This window comes from Lycium barbarum, chromosome 2, assembly GCF_019175385.1.
Source record: "Lycium barbarum isolate Lr01 chromosome 2, ASM1917538v2, whole genome shotgun sequence".
Lineage (NCBI taxonomy): Eukaryota > Viridiplantae > Streptophyta > Magnoliopsida > Solanales > Solanaceae > Lycium > Lycium barbarum.
Genome location: NC_083338.1, coordinates 115,623,080 through 115,643,373, shown reverse-complemented (window position 1 = coordinate 115,643,373; position 20,294 = coordinate 115,623,080). Strand labels below are relative to the sequence as shown.

General features: G+C 35.6%; 2 protein-coding genes across 3 annotated transcripts; both read left to right on the top strand.

Annotated features, from left to right (window-relative positions):
- The first annotated feature begins 521 nt into the window (after positions 1-521).
- LOC132626847 (sucrose nonfermenting 4-like protein) lies at positions 522-10,160 on the top strand. Its single transcript, XM_060341857.1, has 13 exons — positions 522-1,136; positions 1,226-1,310; positions 3,157-3,339; positions 3,455-3,589; positions 3,683-3,742; positions 4,217-4,306; positions 6,399-6,533; positions 7,145-7,289; positions 7,361-7,534; positions 7,745-7,808; positions 7,910-7,979; positions 9,526-9,640; positions 9,781-10,160. The coding sequence occupies exons 1-13, from the start codon at positions 1,036-1,038 to the stop codon at positions 9,870-9,872; spliced, it is 1,449 nt and encodes a 482-aa protein (XP_060197840.1). The 5' UTR covers positions 522-1,035; the 3' UTR covers positions 9,873-10,160.
- Positions 10,161-14,592: 4,432 nt separating this feature from the next.
- Positions 14,593-19,994, top strand: LOC132626846 (uncharacterized). Of its 2 annotated transcripts, none has more exons than XM_060341855.1 (5): positions 14,593-14,919; positions 15,562-15,716; positions 19,299-19,357; positions 19,449-19,547; positions 19,794-19,994. In XM_060341855.1, the coding sequence occupies exons 1-5, from the start codon at positions 14,834-14,836 to the stop codon at positions 19,863-19,865; spliced, it is 471 nt and encodes a 156-aa protein (XP_060197838.1). In that variant the 5' UTR covers positions 14,593-14,833; the 3' UTR covers positions 19,866-19,994. The 2 variants fall into 2 exon arrangements, with proteins under 2 accessions (XP_060197838.1, XP_060197839.1); XM_060341856.1 differs by having other exon boundaries at positions 14,596-14,919; positions 19,624-19,994.
- Positions 19,995-20,294: the final 300 nt, after the last annotated feature.

The window sequence follows — 20,294 nt, the reverse complement described above, 5'->3', positions numbered from 1 at the left end:
TACATTCAAACATTATCCTTTTCTATCTTTTTATCTTCAACTATTTATAAATTATCTTCATTAAGAAAATGTTATCACAACAACAATAGCAACAACAACATATTCAGAGAAATCCCACACAATGTAACGTTACTGAGAAAATGAACAATATAATTTATACTTTTATCAGTGTTCATATTCACAAATCACTTCACGCCATCATGAAAAAGAGCCATTTGACTCAATCTACTTATGATTTTCGTTTGACAACATACAATTACTCAACATTTCCATCATAATTCCACTCATATATCTCCATTTCTCTACTTAAGGCTACCCTTCAAAGTCCAAATTAACCAAAGAACACAAGACTAACACTAGTAAGCAGTACATACACTATACGAATTGTCACTTTCGGGTCTGTGCTTGCCCCGTTTTGCTTCATCTCTCATACGTGGCCATTTTGATTTTTTTTTTTCAAGAAAAAGAACACAGTATTTCCTCATAATAATATATTTTCAATTCAAGAAAAAGGAATTGGGAAAAAATCCATAATTTTATAAGATTAGGGTTTGCTCCTCTCTCTAGAAAAAAATCCTTCATTTCTCTACCTTTGGGTCTTTTTCTTTTTTTCTTTTAAAAAAAATAAAAATTATTATTTTACTCAATTCTCCATATTCTTGACTTTCTCTTCAAAAAGTTTTCACATTTCTAGGGTTTTCATTTTCTTGATCGACTTTCTTTTCTTTATGTAGTTTCAAGATCGAAGCTTTTTTCACAATTTTGTCGTTCAATTATATTTATCATTTCATCCATAAATTTGGGTATTTGCTTAAATTTTTGTTTGTTGTGTTATTTTAATTTCATTGAATTTGGGGCTTTGCTTGTTAGTATTATTAAAGTTTGAGTCTTTTTTCTTGTCATGGGTCAACCATGATTATTGGGTTTGTTTATTATTATTATTATTATTAATTTGTTTGAACTGCATTTATCAGAGTATATATAAATTAGAGTAGTATACTATTTGGGGTTGTGTTTTAATAAATTAAAGAGTGAATGTATCCTTCAACTATGGATGGTGGTACTGCTTTGATTCCTACACGTTTTGTTTGGCCTTATGGTGGAAGAAGTGTATACTTGAGTGGCACATTTACTGGGTAAACATAAGTTTGCACATTTATTGTATAACGGGTTTTTTTCGTCGCTAGCGTGTTGTGTTTCTTATGGGAAGTGTTGGTTTTTGAAGGTGGGCTCAGTTTCCGATGGCGCCTGTCGAAGGATGTCCAACTGTATTTCAGACTGTTTGCAGCATACCACCTGGTTATCACCAGGTTTGTTTTGTTGTATGGATTGATTTTATGAAGTTTTGGTTTAGTTACTAGTAAAAGGTAGTACTATGAGTGTCTGTAGTTGTAGAGTTGAGGTCTTGCTAGTGTATAGCAATCAATGACTCCCTTCGTTTCAATTTGTTTGTCGTATTTTCCTTTTTAGTCCGTTAAAAAAGAATGTCTCTTGCCTTTTTTGGCAACTCTTTAATTCCAACGTTTCACATGGCATGGTTAAGACCAGAAGATTAAAGGGTATATTGGTACATTTTACGTATCTTTACTTCAAGAGCACAAGATTCAAAAGTTTTCTTTACTTTGTTAAACTCCGTGTCAAGTCAAAACCGGACAAACAAATTGTAACGGAGGGAGTATGAGTTTTATTCTAAATGGTTTAATTAGTAAGTAGTTGGTCATACTTGAAGCTGCTACTATGGGATAGCAGTATAACTAGTTTTCATATGTTCGATTATCGTCTTAGGTTGTCATGCTATCTATTGTGAGTCATCATTTAGTTATTGTAGATATAGTCGGGTGAGCTAACTTCAATCTAGAGCCAAGTTAGAAGACACTTTTCCCAATTATGGAGTCTCTGATTTTGTAAGCCTTGCTGCTATTTGCCGAGACCATTAACAGCCTTGAGCAGTGCGTAAACTTGGTGCTGACCTACTTAAATAGTCATTAGATGTTTATTAAACTTATTACAACCAGAGGTGGATCCAGGATTTAAACTCTATGGGTTCAATCTTAAGATTCTTAGCATTGAACGCATTATATTTTTAAAGTTATGGGTTCATATCTACTATTACAACTTTAGTAGTTTCTTACAAAAAAATTGATGCTCCGCGTTGAAAGTTGGAGGTCCAATTGAACCCCTATCTACAAGACTAGATATGCCTCTCATTACAGCAAGTACGTGGCAGTCGTAGGATATTGGTATTTAATGCTTGCTTGATATAGGGATAAAGATGTTACATAATGAATCATCTGGGTGGTGCTGGAGGGGGATATGCTAGGAGGCCCTTTTTTGGGGTAAGCCATTTTATTCACTTAAACCAGCACCTAGGAGCTGCTGAAGTATATACAGTTATGGAAACTCTCCCTCCCGCAATGCCATTAAGCATGAAGGGGAGCTGAGGAAATCTAGCTGGGTATCTAGTGTAGATAATACATATTCATTAGGTTGCACCAAGTTGCCATAAGGTACAAACTTTTTGTAGGTAAGTCCATTTACTGCTGCTACTTTGCCTTAACGATGATTTCTTTCCTTCCCCATTGCCCTAAAACGCTAACTGGTATAGTTGATCCAGCACTTCTACATTCTTTGCTGATTTTCTTTCTGGACCAGCATAGAAGCATGTCCTTTGCTGGTGCGGGCATCTCCCTTATTTTAGTCTATATAAATTCAAAAACAGATGTCTGAGCTTCCTGAAATGGTTAATTAGTTGTTCTAGATAACTGCACTGAGAAGATAGTTGATGTTCAGCCTAGCCAAAACTTTGTTTCAGAATTATCAAGGAAAAATAACAAAGAGCCTTTTGTAAGTGTGAGATCTTGCCACTCTAATAAAAAAGTGTGAGATCTTGCCAGCATTTCCTACTTCCCTTTCTCTTTCATGACGAGAGAAACCTTCGACTGCCTCCTGAAACTCTTGCATCTTACCTGTGTCTCGGAAGTGGTAATCATTTTTGTCTCTGTCATGATTTTGAGTTTACCATTTTCCTTCTCTTGATGCAGCACTAACAATTTTATTTTATTTTTTATCTTTTTGCTTCTTTTCGTCATTAGATTTGGCATTCAGCTTCCTTATATGAACTGATGAAGGATCTATTGTTACGTACTTTACTTGCAGTACAAGTTCATTGTCGATGGTGAATGGCGACATGATGAGAACCAACCTTTTGTGAGTGGAAGCTATGGAACAGTTAATACTGTCCTCTTGGCCAGAGATTCTGACTACCTTCCAGCAGTACTAACTGCTGGAATAGCTCCTAATTCCAACATGGATGTGGATAACCAGGCCTTTCAGCGTTTGGTAAGTGAATGTTCTACTCGTGCAAATTGCTGAACTTGCAAGTCGGTCATGAATGCTTCAGATACTTAGAGACTTCCTTGGTGTATCTAAAGCTTTTCTTTTATATCTGTTGCAGGTAAGAGTGTCGGATGGTGCCTTGCCAGATGATTCTTCCAGGATATCACAGACAGATTTAGATATTTCCCGTCACCGTATATCTGCAGTCCTATCAACACATTCAGCTTATGAGTTGCTTCCAGGGTCAAGCAAGGTTTGATCTATTTATCCTGTATTCTCTCTAGATGATGTGATGGGTTATGAGTACGAGTTTTTGTTGCCTTTTTTGATTAAGCCTATTTCTCAGGTCATTGCTTTGGATGTTGACTTACCTGTAAAGCAAGCATTTCATATTCTTCATGAGCAGGTATATCTTCTGTCGTGCTAGATGTCCTATTTGTATCATGATTTATATGGTACTTTCAGATTTTGTCACATTTGAGAACTGTTCTTCCCTTGAGGCCATGCTTGAAGCCTCATTTCCATTAAAAAGAAAAAAAGCCAGGATGCTCATTAAACAGAAGCGTATGGATGTCAACAATCCAAATACGCGTAATTTAGTGCTAATCAATCACCTTCTATCTCTTTTATAGAATCATATTTTGTCTTTTGTGATTTCTCATGCATTATTGTATGAACCTTGCTCATTTTCTAGAGTTGGGAATAGAGTGACTTGTTAGTTACACTACTTAAGTAGCCTTTTTCTGCAGCTACACTCAGTTTATTAGCATACTTTGAATTTTAAAAATAAGATTAGGCATTGCCCTCTTCATTATGCTGTTTATACTTCTACATATAATTTTTTTTTGCAAAATCTGTTTCTGAGCCATGTTATTTTCAGGGTATTCCTATGGCTCCTTTATGGGATTTCAGCAGGGCACAATTTGTTGGAGTCCTTAGTGCTTTGGATTTTATTTTAATCATGAGAGAGGTACACAGAGCTCTTGGCAAGTTTTGGTTATGTCTTTCAACTAACCTATTCTTTTAGCAGTAATATGCTGTTATCCTTATTTGTGTTTCTTCCAACATCTTGTGCGGCTTCTATTTGGTATGAATTAAGTGAGACTGGTCCTTTTTTTGGCTTACAATGTGGTCTGGCTGGACCCCTTTGTGGTTTTACACTTCTTACTGTTTTGGAGGTGCCCTTGGATCAGTCTTATCTTAGGGGTGTTCAAATGAGACCGAAAAACCGATCCGAACCGGTAAACCAAGTCAAACCGACTTAATAAACCGAAAACCGGCTTGGTTTGACTTGATTTGGTTTTAAATTTAAAAAACCGATAACATTTGGTTTGGTTTAGTGTTAAACCAAAAAAACCCGAACCAAAACCGAACCGAACCGATAGATACATACGTATTTAAAATATTATATATATATCTTCTTCAAAATTTTGGCTCATTCCAAGTCCAATACAAATTCAAATAATTAGAAAGGAAAGTGTAGCCCATTTAAGTTTAAGGTAAAATAAAAAGAAATTTGCTAAAGGTAAAATAAATTTTTTCCTCTTATCCTGTTTTAGGTTCCCTCTTTTACATGCCATCTGAATTACTACTAATAAGCTAGCATTTTATCCGTAACAAATTAAAGGGGAGAAAATGGCAATTGGAATTTAAAAAGATTTGGTAGATGACTTTGTCTTTCTGTTTATCATTTTTCATTTTAACTTCTGTGCTTTCTTCTCAATGCTTCATCAACATGATGAGTCTAGATAACAAAAATTCCAGAGGGCTGCGAGATATCAAAAGGCTATATGTAGGGAGGTAACTAGAATCATGAAAAGTAGATGTTGTGTTTCTGTAATTCCTATACCCATAACCATAGGCCTATACCTAAATAAACTTAATGAATTAATTAAGAAGATTCTTAGATTTGAAAGGATCACGGTCAAAGCCGTATTTAGTTACAATTTAGTTCAAAGGTTCTTTGTATTAATACATTCTTAAAATCCGAAAAAAACCGCAAAAACCGAACCAAACCGATAAAACTGAAACCGATAGAATTTATACTATAATGGTTTGGTTTGGTTTGAATATTAAAAAAACCGACTTAATTGGTTTGGTTTGGTTTTAATAAAAAACCGAGTCAAACTGGACCATGAACAACCCCTAGTTATCCATAGACAGTTATTGTGCTGAAGGTGAAGTATGTGTAAAGTGACATTTTAAGGTAGCCCTTTGGTTTGATTTTACGCTTGCTTCCTATCGTAATATGATCCACAGTGCATGTTGGATATACCAATGCTTTTATTTGATATTAAGATGTTTGGGCGGGCTTGGCTTTGTCTCGCATCTATTGTCTCAAAACTCTACAGAAATAATTTTTCCCTCTTTTTAAGCTGACCATGTTGGAACTTGACCACCTCCAAACTAAGAAAGGAGGAAATTACCAAAAACGAAATAGATGATCCCCAAAAGTTTTTTTACATGATCACTTAGCAAGTGTTGTAATTATGCAATTTTGCTAATCTAGCCAATTTACTTAAAACTAGACTTAATGTCTGTGTACCTATGTCGTTATTTTTTGTGTGATTCCTATGTTGAAAGTTTCCCTTGTTGGCATCATGTTCTCTTGCTGATACTGTGCTCTTGCATTCCATCAAAATGTCGGTTTATGGGGTGGGATATAGCTAAGTTTATGTATTTTGATTTTCCCTAGCTTCTGTGGTCTTGCAGCCACACTTCATTTCAATATCAATGGTCAATTAGTTGAATACACCTGATAGGCTTATGAGGGCGTTCAGTTTATCTTCTGGCTGCTTGCCATGTTTTTGGTTAATCTTTTATGTCACCGTGCCATGATACATCTACTGCTAACTTGCCACTGGAAGTTGTAGAATTGCTTGCAATTTTCCCATTGTAGTTATAGTTTAATTGTGTTGTTAATGATGAATTCTTCGTGCAACACATATCGTGAGAATCTATGGTGCATTTTCCCATATTAATATGTTTCTGAGAAAGACATTGTGTATCTTTAATTCTTTGCTCCTATAACTGAATGTAAAAAATCCCCTGACCTGTTGCAGCTAGGGAATCATGGTTCCAATCTGACAGAAGAAGAGCTTGAGACACATACTATATCTGCATGGAAAGAGGCAAAATCTTACTTGAGCAGACAAGCCAATGAGCATGGTAAATCAGCTCCACGACGACTTGTCTGGGTGAGTTGATTTGGCCTACTTGAGAATGTCAGTGTGCAAAGTGCAGATTTAACTTTATCTTTTCGCCTTTCAGTTCTGATGGACTTATTCAGTTATTGTTAAACACTTAAAATCCCTATTAATGTTCTCTGTCGCTGTAGTGTTGCCATCCATATCTGGAACTGCAACTTACAGATTTTGGTTGAATGAAATCTTCAAGCATTTTGAACCACATTTTATTATAATTGATAGGACACGATTAAGGGCGGATAGCCTGGGGAATAATATCTTGCACTTTCATGGTTCTTTTAGAGTAGATAATTAGACTAAAATAGTTTATATCATCTTGTTATCGTATCCTATATCTTGGAATCAATCATGAGTTTGATGAAGCCTACTGAGATCATCTCAATCTTGTTGCTATGAATTGCATACATTTTGTACTTTGCAAGAGGGAATAGCATCGCCTGTGCCTATTTAATCTCAATGAAAATGATGCCCCTTGACTCTTTCTTTTACTTCTGTTAGTCGCCTGTAATTATTTGTGAATCAGAGACTTCTGTGGTGTATTTAGGACCTATTGCTAGTCATTTACTTCTTTTACATGCCTTGATTTTCACTATTCAATGCAGGCAGGGCCAGATGACAACTTGAAGGATGTGACATTGCAAATTTTGCAAAATGGGGTGGCTACGGTACCTATAATTCATTCACCGGCTCAGGATGGATCATATCCTCAGCTATTATATCTTGCTTCTCTCTCAGAAATACTAAAACGTGAGTTATAAATTTTTCTTGGGTGTTCACTGAATCTTGCTATCGTGGCTCACAGCTTTGTTAATTTGCAGATATTTGCAGGTATTTCAAGCACTCTCCAGAGTCTTTGCCAGTACTTCAGTTACCAATTGGTGCAATTCCGTTGGGCACATGGGTTCCAAAAATTGGAGAGCCAAATCGACAACCCCTGGCAATGTTGAGGCCTACTAATTCTCTAAGTGCAGCATTGAATTTGTTAGTGCAAGGTTATACATTTCTCAGTCTTTTGGCTAAGATCAAGTATGGTTGCTAGTAATATATTTCCCCACTAAAAAAAATTACTTGCCCATTATTATTGCTGAAGAGACGAAAATCTTTAGAAGCTTTAAGTTATTTGCTCACATGGTGCATAAGTTTTGGCTAGTGAGTCAATGAACTGGCTGCATCTCTTATGCATGTTTTTGTTCCCTTTGCAGCTCAAGTTAGTGCAATTCCCATTGTTGATGATAATGACTCCCTGATGGACATATACTCCCGAAGGTTTTATAAGTCATTAGCTTTTTCTCCATAATTCAAACTTGTAGATTTTGTAGTGCATGTAGACTTTCATTGGATTAATTTGCTGAATCTATGGCTGGCAGTGATATTACAGCTTTGGCCAAGGACAAGATCTATACGCACATTAATCTTGAAGAAATGAGTATTCATCAGGTAGTGTGCCCTGAGTTCATATGGTATCGAAGTCTGTTTACATTTAAGTATATTTCTAGCTTCAATGTGTGGTTCAGAGGTATGACTGCTGGGCCTGGGCTTTGGTACCTTTCCTCTCACCGGCGTGGTGAGGATCCCTTCTCAGAAAGGTGGAATCTCGGTTTCCTCCTAACCATTCTCAATGCTACTGCGCTTCAGTCCCACCTTTTGGATTGGCTGTATGATCTCTGTATCCTCAGAGGATTCACCATGACTTGGCTATTTATGCTGGCTGTTAACCCTCCACATCCCTCCTCCTGTTGAGACCGGCATTGCTATTCACATAGGCACAGTTACTATTTGTCAATAAACGACACACAATAAAATTAGAAAATCAGCGCATGTATCTTGCATATTTGGTTGGATAGGTATGCCAACTATATTTTATGGATAACAAATTAGTTGCGTGAGAGTCTTCGAATTTGTGGATACCAGAACCCGTCATAAAGATTCATTCTAAGTTTAGGTGGTAAATGATTGCATGGCCACTGTTGATGTTCTCAGTGCATTGGATAATCTGTACTGGCTCTCTGTTGGGTGTAACTTCTCCCAGCAATCACTTTTGCTGGTATTTCAATAAAGTTACTTTTTACCTATGTTGCTCGGACTCCTCAAAAATGATGTCGGACCCATGTCCGATCCTCCAAAAATGCACTACTTTTGGAGGATCCGACACGCACCACGTGGCATTTTTGAAGAGTCCAAGCAACATAGCTTTTTACCCAACCGGGGGGGGGGGGGGGGGAGATTCTAACTGTATTGCTGTGGTCAACAAACACCTAACAACTGGAATACTTCTCTGGGTGGAAATTCCACATCTATCTTATATCTATGTTTAAATTGATATATTTTTATTCATTCAATATATAATCTGTATATAATCCTGTAAAGAGGGAGAGAGAGTGTGTTTTTTATTTTTGGGACAAAAATTGATTCATTTTGTCAACTCCATAGTTATTCATATTTTGGCTTAACGATGAAACATCTCTTTTAGTTTGTTTTGCTTAGATACGGAAAGAAACCAATTTCATTAAGAAATTCACCGTGGAGCTTATAATTTGCTTCTTATAGATTCTAAATATTTTGGTGGTCTGTATTGCTATGGTCAACAAACGCCTAACAACTGGAATACTTCTCTGGGTGGAAATTCCACATCTATCTTATATCTATGTTTAAATTGATATTTTTTTATTCATTCAATATATATATATATATATAAAATCCTGTAAAGATGGAGAGAGAGTGTGTTTTTTATTTTTGGGACAAAAATTGATTCATTTTGTCAACTCCATAGTTATTCATGTTTTGGCTTAACGATGAAACATCTCTTTTAGTTTGTTTTGTTTAGATACGGAAAGAAACTAATTTCATTAAGAAATTCACCGTGGAGCTTATAATTTGCTTCTTATAGACGTGAACACATTTTTATGTTTAAAGCTACATTTGTATTTTATTCTAGTGTTTTTTTGTGTGGTTAATCTCCATTCATTTGTATGTGTTTGTGTAGGCATTGCAACTTGCAGAAGAACCATATGCATCTTATGGGTTGAGCAATAAAAAATGTCACATGTGTTTACGGTCTGATCCATTGCATGAAGTGATGGAAAGATTGGCCAGACCTGGTTAAGCCTTTGTCCTCTTCTTACTATAGAAATAACTTATTACATCACCTACTAAGTTTTGTTATCTGTTTACGGGGTATGTTGTTTACTCACAGTATTAAATCTTCTTTGGCCTAGTAACGTTTTGATATCGTTTGCAGGGGTCAGGCGACTTGTTGTCGTGGAAGCGGGAAGCAAACGTGTAGAAGGTATCATATCACTCAGTGACATTTTCAAGTTCTTGCTTGGGTAGATGAATCAAACAGTTGACAACAGACGTGATTTTGATGCCGGTTGCTTAATCTGTGTTGGTCATAGCTCATGGTGCACCCCATATTCATGGGGATTTGATCCCGATTCTTTCGTGTATACAATTGATTGGCCTCAAGTATAATGGCCTGTGTCTTTTAGGATGTTAGGCTAAAGAATTGAGGCATGTAAATTTTCACAATTGTTTCCCTCCTTTCACAGTTACTAAAGGATTAAGATCAGTTGTCCATCTTTTCCTTAATAAGTATGATTAGTCAGGTTATGCAGTCAATATAGTTGTTGCAAATTGATAAGTACAGTAGACATCATAGTACTTGTTAATAGTTTATCATGCAGTTATTGTGAAAAATGAAAAGAGAGAAGTGAGAAAGAAAGAGTTGCTTCCAATAATGATCTCTCTTTTGTTTTGGCTTTTTTAGGGGCTACTATGAACTGAGTTCTCCTAATATGAATTCATAACATATTATTAGTGGTATGGAACCACGTTCCCCATGAATCTCGTTTTGGAGTTTTGGATTCTGCATTCATTTAGATTAGCAAATGCAGTATTAGAATTATAAATGAATAAGATAGTTTGTGAGAGTGTAATTTGTTATAAATGGAAGAATAGATAATGAAGTGATTTGATGTTAATATCTAATTCTTTTATAGATTGAATGATTGACATTTTCTTTGTGGGAATTTAAAGAGTTAAAATTGTCATAAATTCAAGAATTGAAATAAGAGGTAGTCTGCTAGATGTCAAAATCGAGTGTTGGTGAGTTTAGGTTGCTGATAATACGGTATAGCATGTTTTAGCCAAATTACTTGGACTTGCTCTTAGAGAAATATTTAGAAAAAATTATATTGGACAAACCGACAAAGTATATAACAACTTTTAAATTTTAAATAGAAGTCGGACAACTGAACCAAACGAAAAAGAAGGAACAGAAAATCACTGCGAGGAAAACGAACACTAGTAGTTGAGAACAAATAGAGCACAAAAGGAGAAAAGAACAAAGGCCGCAAATGATGAAAATTTTATGGGGAAAAGGACATAATGGGCCATCCGGCCCAAACTATTCCCACCGGATGGCCCATGTTTCTCCAAACCCAAAGTGTAGCTAGCGCGACCTTTTGTGGCAACTAAAAGTCCGCTAGTGTAGCCAGCGCGACCTTTTGTGGCGACTAAAAGTCCGCTGCAAAAAAAGAGGACTATTTGTGGCGACTAAAGATCATTTTTTCTCTCGTAAAAGCCACTAAAGATCAACTATGTATAGAAAATGTATCATACGTATAAAAAAGTATCATTGTTGTATAGAATATGTATCTCTACCGTATATCTATAGAAAATGTATCATAGGTTTGTATCATTGTCGTGTAATTTGTGTATAATAAATGTATCATCAACGTATAGTCACTAATCATACATGTATTATACACTAGTTATACATTGATTATACACTAATGATTCACATATTATACATATTCCATACATAAGTATAGAAAATGTATCATTGTTGTATAATTTATGTATAAACTGTATCATTCTTGTATAGAAAGTGTATCATACGTCTAGACAATGTATCATACATATACAATAGATAAACTGTATCGTTCTTGTATAGAAAGTGTATATAAACTGTATCATTCCTGTATAGAAAGTGTATATATAATTCCAGCTTATGTATATAAACTGTATCATTCTTGTATAGAAGGTGTATATAAATTGTATCTTTCTTGTATAGAAAGTGTATATATAATTCCAGCATATGTATATAAACTGTATCATTCTTGTATAGAAAGAGTATCATACGTATAAAAAATATATCATACATATACGTATAGAAACCGTATCATTGTTGTATAGAATATGTATCACTACTGTATATGTATAGAAAATGTATCATACGTATAGAAACTGTATCATTATTGTGCAATATGTGTTTAATAAATGTATAATTAATGTATAATTAACATATAATTTATGTTTAATGAATGTATACTTACTAATTTTATTAGTTTGTAGTTGATATATTTTAGTTTGTTAAATTTTTTATGATGGTTACTTTAGTATATAAAATGTATCACTGTTGTATAGAATAGGTATCCCTACTGTATATGTGTAGAAAGTGTATTATAATTATTATTATACATGTTTTGAGATATTTCTTGAAGGCTCAATCAACGTATAAATATACACATATTATACATGTTTTGAAAGTTCAATCACTGTATAAGTATACACATATTATACATGTTTTGAAACATTTGTTGAAGGCTCAATATGAATTTTAACCTTTAGTGAAGACCTTTTTAATTGCCACTTTAAAAAAAATAATTAAAAGTTGACCTTTAGTGGCGACTAAAGTCGCCATAAATAGTCCATTTTTTTTTATTGCAGCGGACTTTGATTTTTTTTTTTTTTTTTTGGTCTTTTTTTTAAAGGCGTTTGGGCTACTAGGCAGGCCAGCGCTTGGGAATAGTTTGGGCCAGCCTGCCAGCTCATGGTATTAGTCTCAAATGTGGGATTACTTTGGCCTATTGGCCATTGTAGATCTTTTCCCAATTTTATGACCAAGCTACTCCCTCCGTTTACTTTTACTTGTCCAACATTCTAAAAATACTTTTTCACTTTTAGCATATCATGAGAAGATAATTTCTTTATTCTATTTTACCATAGTATTAATTACTCATTTCAAATTATTTTTCAAGTTCATTAAAACTATACATCAATTAATAACGTCTCATGGTAAATTACGCACTTTATCTATTATTCTTTTAAGGGGCATGCGAAGTCCACAGTGGACAAATAAAAGTAAACTGAGGGAGTAGTTTACTAGTCATTTTTTTTTTGTGCTGATTGCCCTTCAAAGGCAATGGTCTTTACTTTTTGCCCCTCAAATTGGTGGTCTTTAATTTTTGATCTTCGCCTATTACCCCGAGGTTCTGGTTTGAACCCCAGCTCAGTAAAAAAAAAAAAAAAAAAAATTCGCAAAGCAAAGGTTTGAATTCGCAATGTAGAGTTTTGAATGCAAAACTCTACCTTAAAGAAACTCTGCTACTCTGCCTGAGGTAGAGTTTTGCATTCAAAACTCTGCCTTAGGCCTAACTTTGCTACGAAACTCTGCCTTGCAATTTTTTTTTTTATTAAGCCGGGGTTCGAATCCCAAACCTCATGGTATTAGGCGAAGGAAAAAAAATTAAATACCACCAATTTGAGGGACAAAAATTAAAGACCAGTGCCTTTGAAGGGTAATCGTGCAAATACACCCTAACACTGGGACGGGATATGTATTTGACCTAAAAAACTTACGGCTTGTTTGGTACAAGGAATAAGGATAAATAATCCCGGGATTATATTTGAGATGAGTTTATCCCACGTTTGGTTGGGTAAAATCGTGGTATAACTAATCATGAGATTAGTTATCTCGGGATTGTAGTGTTATTTTATCTCTATGGGAGGGTGGGATAACTAATCCCAGGAGAAGTTATCCTGGGATGACTTGTTTCAAACCAAACGACCCCTTAAAGTATCCCTTAATACCAATTGTATCAATTAAAAACCGGTCGTTTGCACTTTTGTCCCTATTTTGTGTCGGTCTTTAATGTTGCCTTTCAAAATCAAACTTATGCCTAGAGGAGCATAAGTTACGCATCACAATATCTACAAATTATACCAGCGTCCTTAAAGAACTTATGTCCCGCTAAACATAAGTTCGATTTTGAATAGCAAAAATTAAAGACTATTCCATTTTAAGGGCAAATCGTGCGATCACTTCATTAAAAGCAGGAAGCATATGAAATTATTGTAAAACAATTAAAGACCTTGCATTAAACACACCAATATATAATGAGAATTAAGCACCCAAATATTGGTTGTTTAAAACTTCTGGAAATAAAATTTCAAAATATCTTTTCAACTCACCAAGATAAGTAATCTTAGCACTAAAAAATGTAGTGAGATGGATGGGATTCCTCTATCTTTTATCAGAAATTTCGAGTTCAAGCCTCTAGAATGCAGAAACTTTTGGTAAGGAGTGTTTCTCCCTTAGTGAGCCTTACACAATATTAATTCAGATCAGTTGAGTTAGTGGATTTCGTGTGCCGAATATACTTAACAGAAAGTAAAAATAATTTTTGTAAAGATATTCTTCAACTTAACAAGATAAGTGTTTCACAAAATCCTAGCGACTTTTTATTGCGAAAATATAACATGGTGTATCCACTTTTTAGGATTTGTCTTTAAAATCTAATCGTTTTGAATAATAGTTGATAATAGTTAAGATGAGAAACACAAACACCTGATAGTTCAAGTAGAAAACTCGCAAATAGTGACACTTTAGATTTGTTTTTGACCACCGTCTCTTTTGAAGAAAATAGTAACAATTCGAAAGTGAATATTGGAGGGGCAATTTGCAGGATTGCCCTTCGCTGGGGGTGTTTTTTAATTTTAGGACCTCAAATTGGTGGTCTTTAACTTTTGCCCTTAAGGCACAAATTAAGGCAGAATTTGTGATTTTTTTTTTTACTGAGCTGGAATTCGAACCCGCAACCTTGAATTATTAGGTGAAGGACAAAACTTAAAGACCACCAATTTGAAGAATAAAAATTAAAGAACACACCAAATGAAGGACAATGTTCGCAAAAATAAGATATTGGAGTGCAAAGTTCCACTTTTAAGATTTGTCTTTAAAATCTAAGTTATTTTTGATATATTGTTGACGAATAGTTAAGATAAGAAACGCAAACTAGTCGAAATGAAATTTGCAAAAGAGTGACACTTGAGATTGTTTTTTTTGGACCGTCATCTCTTTTTGAAAATAATAAGCGGACAACTGGAAGGTGGCTGTTGGAGTGCAAATATCCAGTTTTATTAAGCCTCATAAAACGGCGTCGTCTTAAGCTAGAACTGGCGTCCCTTTTTCCTGTGGGGGAAGAAAGAAAGAATAATTTGGGGAAGAGATGGAACAACTAAGTGAAGATGAGGAAAAAGCACTTCGTGGAAGCAAATTCGCACCTCTCCCTTCTTCTTCTCGTTCTCAACCCAGGTATAATCATTTACAACTTCTTTTTTTTTTTTTTTTTAGAATTCCAGATTTTGGTGTATATATGTAGAGAAGATATACTCCCTCTGTCCCAATTTATGTGATGTAGTTTGGTTGGATACGGAATTTAAGAAATAAAAGTCTAACTTGTGGAGGACACCTAAGTTGCACAGACTCTTCACTTTCGATGCCCCACCCTTGTCGGATTCTAAAAAAATACACTACTTTTGGAGAATCCGATATGCACCCGTTGAAATTTTTGAAGAGTCTTAGCAACATAGAGTCACAGATTAGGATAGTAGGTAGTAGAGTGTTGTTTTACTTATCCTTCCATACTAGTAGTCGTAGCATTAGTCAGTAGTTTCTTGTTAGTTAGTAGTTTCTTGTCCTTCGATTTCTATTACTGTATGCTGCTTCTTGTACGTCGATTTACTGTTCAGAATGCTTTGTCATTCTTTCTATAGTATTTTTGCCATGACTTCTTCATTTCTGTTATTTCTTTTTCCGATATCGGAATAGCCTCTCTACATCTAAGGTAGGGGTGAGGTTTGCGCACACTTTTTTCTCCCCATACACTGGGTATGTTGCTCTTGTTGATTCATATTGTAGCGGATCCCAACTAGTTTGTGATTGATTAATTGGCAGGCTGGCTCATCCAGGAGGACCAATGAAGACGAATAAGGCAGCAGCTTTAGCAAAATTCCTAGAGAGGAAATTGCAAGACCCTAATGGCTTGTCCTCTCTTGATCCCCGTCTCATTGAACTCGCCGTCAATAATGCTAAAGACACTGTTCAATCCAGTAACTATTATTTACCACTACTCCATACAATGTTTCAGAATTTCTCTAACTCTTATTGTACTCAGCTTCTTTGTTATATTTCTTTAATTGTGCTACTGAGGACATGACCCTAGATAGGAGGGTATGGAAGTCGATAATTAGGGTAGAAGGGTAGTGGGTAGCCGAGTGTTGTGATACTCTTACGTGGGAGAGGCAGGGGGCTAGTCTCCTATACTCAGCTCATCCTTATTTAGTAGTATTATTTAGTATTCTCGTAGTATCGTATTCTTCATTTCTTACTATACTGTTGCTTCATTTGCTTGTTTATCTTGCCTTTTGCTCTCGTTATATCCTTTCAACACTGCTTTGATTACTTCTTTTGAGCCAAGGGTCTATCTGAAACAGCCTCTCTACCAGGGGCAGAGCCAGTAAGGGGCCAGGGGGTTCATCCAAACCCCTCGGCGAAAGTTTACACTGTATATAAAAGGTTAAAATTGTATTTTATGTATATACAGTAGATGTTGAATCCCCTTGGCACCTTCGTGTGTTTACTTATTTATATTTTTTAACCCCTTAGTAAAATTCCTAGCTCCGCCACTGCTCTACCCCACAAAGGTAGGGGTAAAGTCTGCATACATCTTACCCTCCCCAGACCCCCCACTTGTGGGATTACACTGGGTATGTTGTTGTTGTAATGACCTTGAATAGCCTTTGATTTTTGCCTAATTTCTTATGATTAACTTCTGAACTATGAATTCTGAACTATGACATCCAGTAGTGCTGTTTACTTGCTCTCTTTCATTCTATCATCATCACTTGTCATACCTATTTAATCACTTGAAAGTTTCTTTACCACTTCCATGGCTGCATAATCTTGAATATCCTTTGGTGTTGCGGGATTTCTTAATATTAAATTATGCACTATGACAGTCCTGTACTGACATTTACTTCAACTCCTTTTTGTTTAATCATCCCTGTGTACACCATTTTGATTACCAAGGTTTAACTGTGCTACAGAATCTTGATTTTATTTTGATAACAAAGTTTTACATGATTTATTAAGAGAAAATGATGCACTACGAGAAGGGGAGTTTTGGCGCAATGGTAAAAGTTAGACGCCGTGTGATCAGGGGGTCACGACTTTAAGTCGCGAAACTAGCCTCTTGTAAAAATGCAAAGTAACGCTGTGTTATAAGACCCAATGTGGCCCTTCCCCAGACCACGCGCATAGCGGGAGCTTAGTGCACCAGGCTGCCCTTTATATGATGCTCTATGACTATCAGTACTGCTGTTTACTTCTGCTCTTTGTTTGTTCGATCATCACGGCTGCTCCCTTTTGCCCTTTAACTTGACATTTTCTGCTGGTATCTTAATCACATTAACTGTGCTACAGAATCTTGAATATCGTTTTGTTGTTTACATGATTTCCACATATTAAATTATGCACAATGATGTGTGGAACCAGCTATTGGTTAACCATTTTATCCACTGCTACTATTTTTCATTCCATCATCGCTTCTTACTCCCATTTCAACACTTGAAATTTTCTGCCGGTTTGTTTGTCAGTTCAACTGTGCTACAGAGTCTTGAATACCCTTTTGAGTTTTACATGAATCTTTTAAGATTGAAATATTCGATATGTTAGTGGATTTCTGATGGCATCACGCATCTCCTGCAAGGTAAATAATTCAGTTTTAGGTAGGTAGCTGGACAATACAGTGGTTCAACTTGGAGAAAGTAGATTTTCTATAATACCTAGATCATAGTCTAGCTAAGTTTTCTGTCTCCTTAGAGCATGGAGTATTTCAGGAAACTAAGTTCCCAAGTTGGTTTGTAAATGATGCCGTGAATTCCTCTGGGCAAAGGAATCTTTGGTGAAAAAGAAAGCTCTAAATAGAAACCTGGGCACCTAATTTGATGCTGATAAATTAGCATTCGATTTATCTTATGCTGATAAATTAGCATTCGGTTTATCTTACTTTTGGTTGTGTCCGTCTCCTTGTTTTTCGAGATCCATTTGGTACATCATATACTTTATTCTGCTGTCACTAAGTGCCATTTATTTTCCAAAAGCTGACATAAATTTCAAACTTAGGTACTCTTCCGAAATAATAAACATGCGATCTCACAACTTTGACATGTTTTTGGAAAAAACCCTGTCAGTAGTTACTCAGTTAGCATGTTTACAAACCTATAACAAATATCTTATTGGTTTTGCTGTCTGTAATCATGTTTACAAACCGATAACTGATAAACCAAACCGATGACATACAAAACCGAACTGACCAATAAGTGTCAGATGAGGTAGATTATACATGTTACATGTTTCTCTATATTTCAATAGAATTTTTCAGTCAAAAGTTATATTACTTTTTGAGAATGCTAGCAGTTTATTATAAAAAGCACTAAGGTAGTGTTAAACCACATTTACAGCAAAAGAATAGATCAAATGTGATCTATGATGCTTACAGAAATACTAACATATCAGCCAGTGATTCTGTACTCTACTCTACATGACTTTCTTTACACCAAAAATGAAACAAAAGGATACAATTCATCTTAACTTTCTGTAATGAATTGTATCTATCTTCAAAAACTCTTGAATTCCTCTCTTTCCATACTGACCACCATATGCAAGCAGAGACCAACCTTCACCACTCTTTCTGTCTCCCTATGTCCCCATTGTTGTTCCAAGCTCTTAACGGATCAGCAGAATTAGGAGGCATAGTCCATCTAAACCCCACCATGTTTAGGAACAAAAGCCACAATTGAGTAGTGAAAGGACAATGTATAAACAGATGACTGTTGGACTCCAAAGCTCTCCCACATAAAATACACCTTGAACATAACTGAAAGCCCCTTCTTTTTTAGTTTTCTTGACTTAAACAAGCTTCTCTAGCAAGCAACCATGCAAAGCGCACAACCTTGGTAGGGACTTTAGCTTTCCAAATGCTCTTCTATGGCCAATTCTCAATGGTCTGACCTTTCTGTGAAAGGGTAAGGTAGGCAGATTTAACAGTGTAAACCCCATTCTTGTTTTTATTCCAGTGAAGAGTCTTCTTCCTCCTTGAGACCTTTGAAGCTTCCAAAGTAGAAAAAAAATCATTGATTCTCCCAAGCTTCCAGTTTTGTTACTTGATTAGGCATTTTATACTTAACATCCATTTGAGGTTTAGTGCTGGAACCTAACCAATTACTCCCTCTGTCCCAATTTATGTGATACACTTTCCTTTTTAGTCTGTCCCAAAAAGAATGATATATTTCTATATTTAGAAATAATTTAACTTAAAATTTCCCCTCTTACCCTTAATGAAATGATTTAGAGCCACACAAATATCTATGGCTTGTTTTAGACCACAAGTGTCAAAAGTCTTCCTTTCTTTCTTAAACTCCGTGCCTAGTCAAACTATGTCACACAAATTGGGATGGAGGGAGTATGATTGTAGTTTGTAATGGTATATGAAGTTGCTCATTAGTTGTCAGTAAATGAGTGATTGTATTCATCTTATAGAAGTGCCATTCATTTGCATGCTTTTAGTTGGTGTAAAATTCAGGCATTGTGATAGAGCATAACTATTCTCTTACAATTTGGAAATGGAACAGGTGGGACATCAAGTAGAGGAAGAATCGTTCAGCATGTGGATTCTTTTGGAGATTCTGAGGTTCTTGATTTGTGATTTCTCTGAAGATTTTTTTGCAAGTCAAATAGCTATTAAGTACTCAAGCCTGACTAAACTGGCGCAATCTTTTCAGGAATCTGCTGAAGATGAAGAGATAAAAATATCCGTCCCAAAGAAAAGTAAGAAAAACAAAAAGAGGAAGAAGAAGTTGAAGAAGGAGAAACAGCGCAAGGTATTCTATCAGTATGCACATCTTCTATCATTTATCTTTTGCCTTCCAATTTTGTCATGAATGTGGTTTTTGCCAGAAACTGGAGGAATCTTCAAATGGAATGGCCAAAAAACCTAAAAAGAAGCTGAAACTATGATTTACATGAGCTTTCACGCTTTGATGTAGTTAGATAGATTATTGGAGCTTTAAATAGATAGATGGCATGATAAGAGCCACCAGCTTCCTGACTTCTTCGAGATTTTACAGTTGCAGAGGCTAATCGCCATGTTCCATCTTCAATCTCGGTCTTCTCAAATTGAACTAATATTCTCAAATTGAACTAATATTTCTTGCTTGCCATTCGTGCAGTTATTTCATTCTTGTAGCATTTTACTTTGGGCTCTGAGTTCATTGTCAAAGTTATAAACTTTAATGACATTCATGGTTGAAGGAAATATTTCTTGATGAGATTGCTTAAGGTTGTCACTTGGTGGTTTAAAACTGCAATGCTTTAGTCAAATAGAGTAAGTTTTGACAAGAAGAAAGATGTCCTGCCAACAAGTCAACGACATCTGGGAAAAGAGGCTCAAGATTCAATATTAGTTCTAGCTTATCTTATTTTGATTTCCTTGTTTTGTTTGTCTTTGTCTTGCTATCAATAACCCATGTAAGGGGTAAAAATGATCGCAATTGAAGTGACTACTCCTGTTTTACACCAAAAGGTTAGTCCAAAAGATGATTGGTATGCTCTCCAGAAAGAGATGGCTC

Coding starts and splice junctions, on each gene's coding strand:
- LOC132626847 (XM_060341857.1), top strand. CDS start 1,036: ATGTATCCTTCAACTATGGATGGTGGTACTGCTTTGATTCCTACACGT. Junction 7,809..7,909: donor ATGGACATATACTCCCGAAG/GTTTTATAAGTC, acceptor TATGGCTGGCAG/TGATATTACAGCTTTGGCCA. Junction 7,980..9,525: donor AAGAAATGAGTATTCATCAG/GTAGTGTGCCCT, acceptor GTGTTTGTGTAG/GCATTGCAACTTGCAGAAGA.
- LOC132626846 (XM_060341855.1), top strand. CDS start 14,834: ATGGAACAACTAAGTGAAGATGAGGAAAAAGCACTTCGTGGAAGCAAA. Junction 14,920..15,561: donor TCTTCTCGTTCTCAACCCAG/GTATAATCATTT, acceptor ATTAATTGGCAG/GCTGGCTCATCCAGGAGGAC. Junction 19,358..19,448: donor ATTCTTTTGGAGATTCTGAG/GTTCTTGATTTG, acceptor CAATCTTTTCAG/GAATCTGCTGAAGATGAAGA.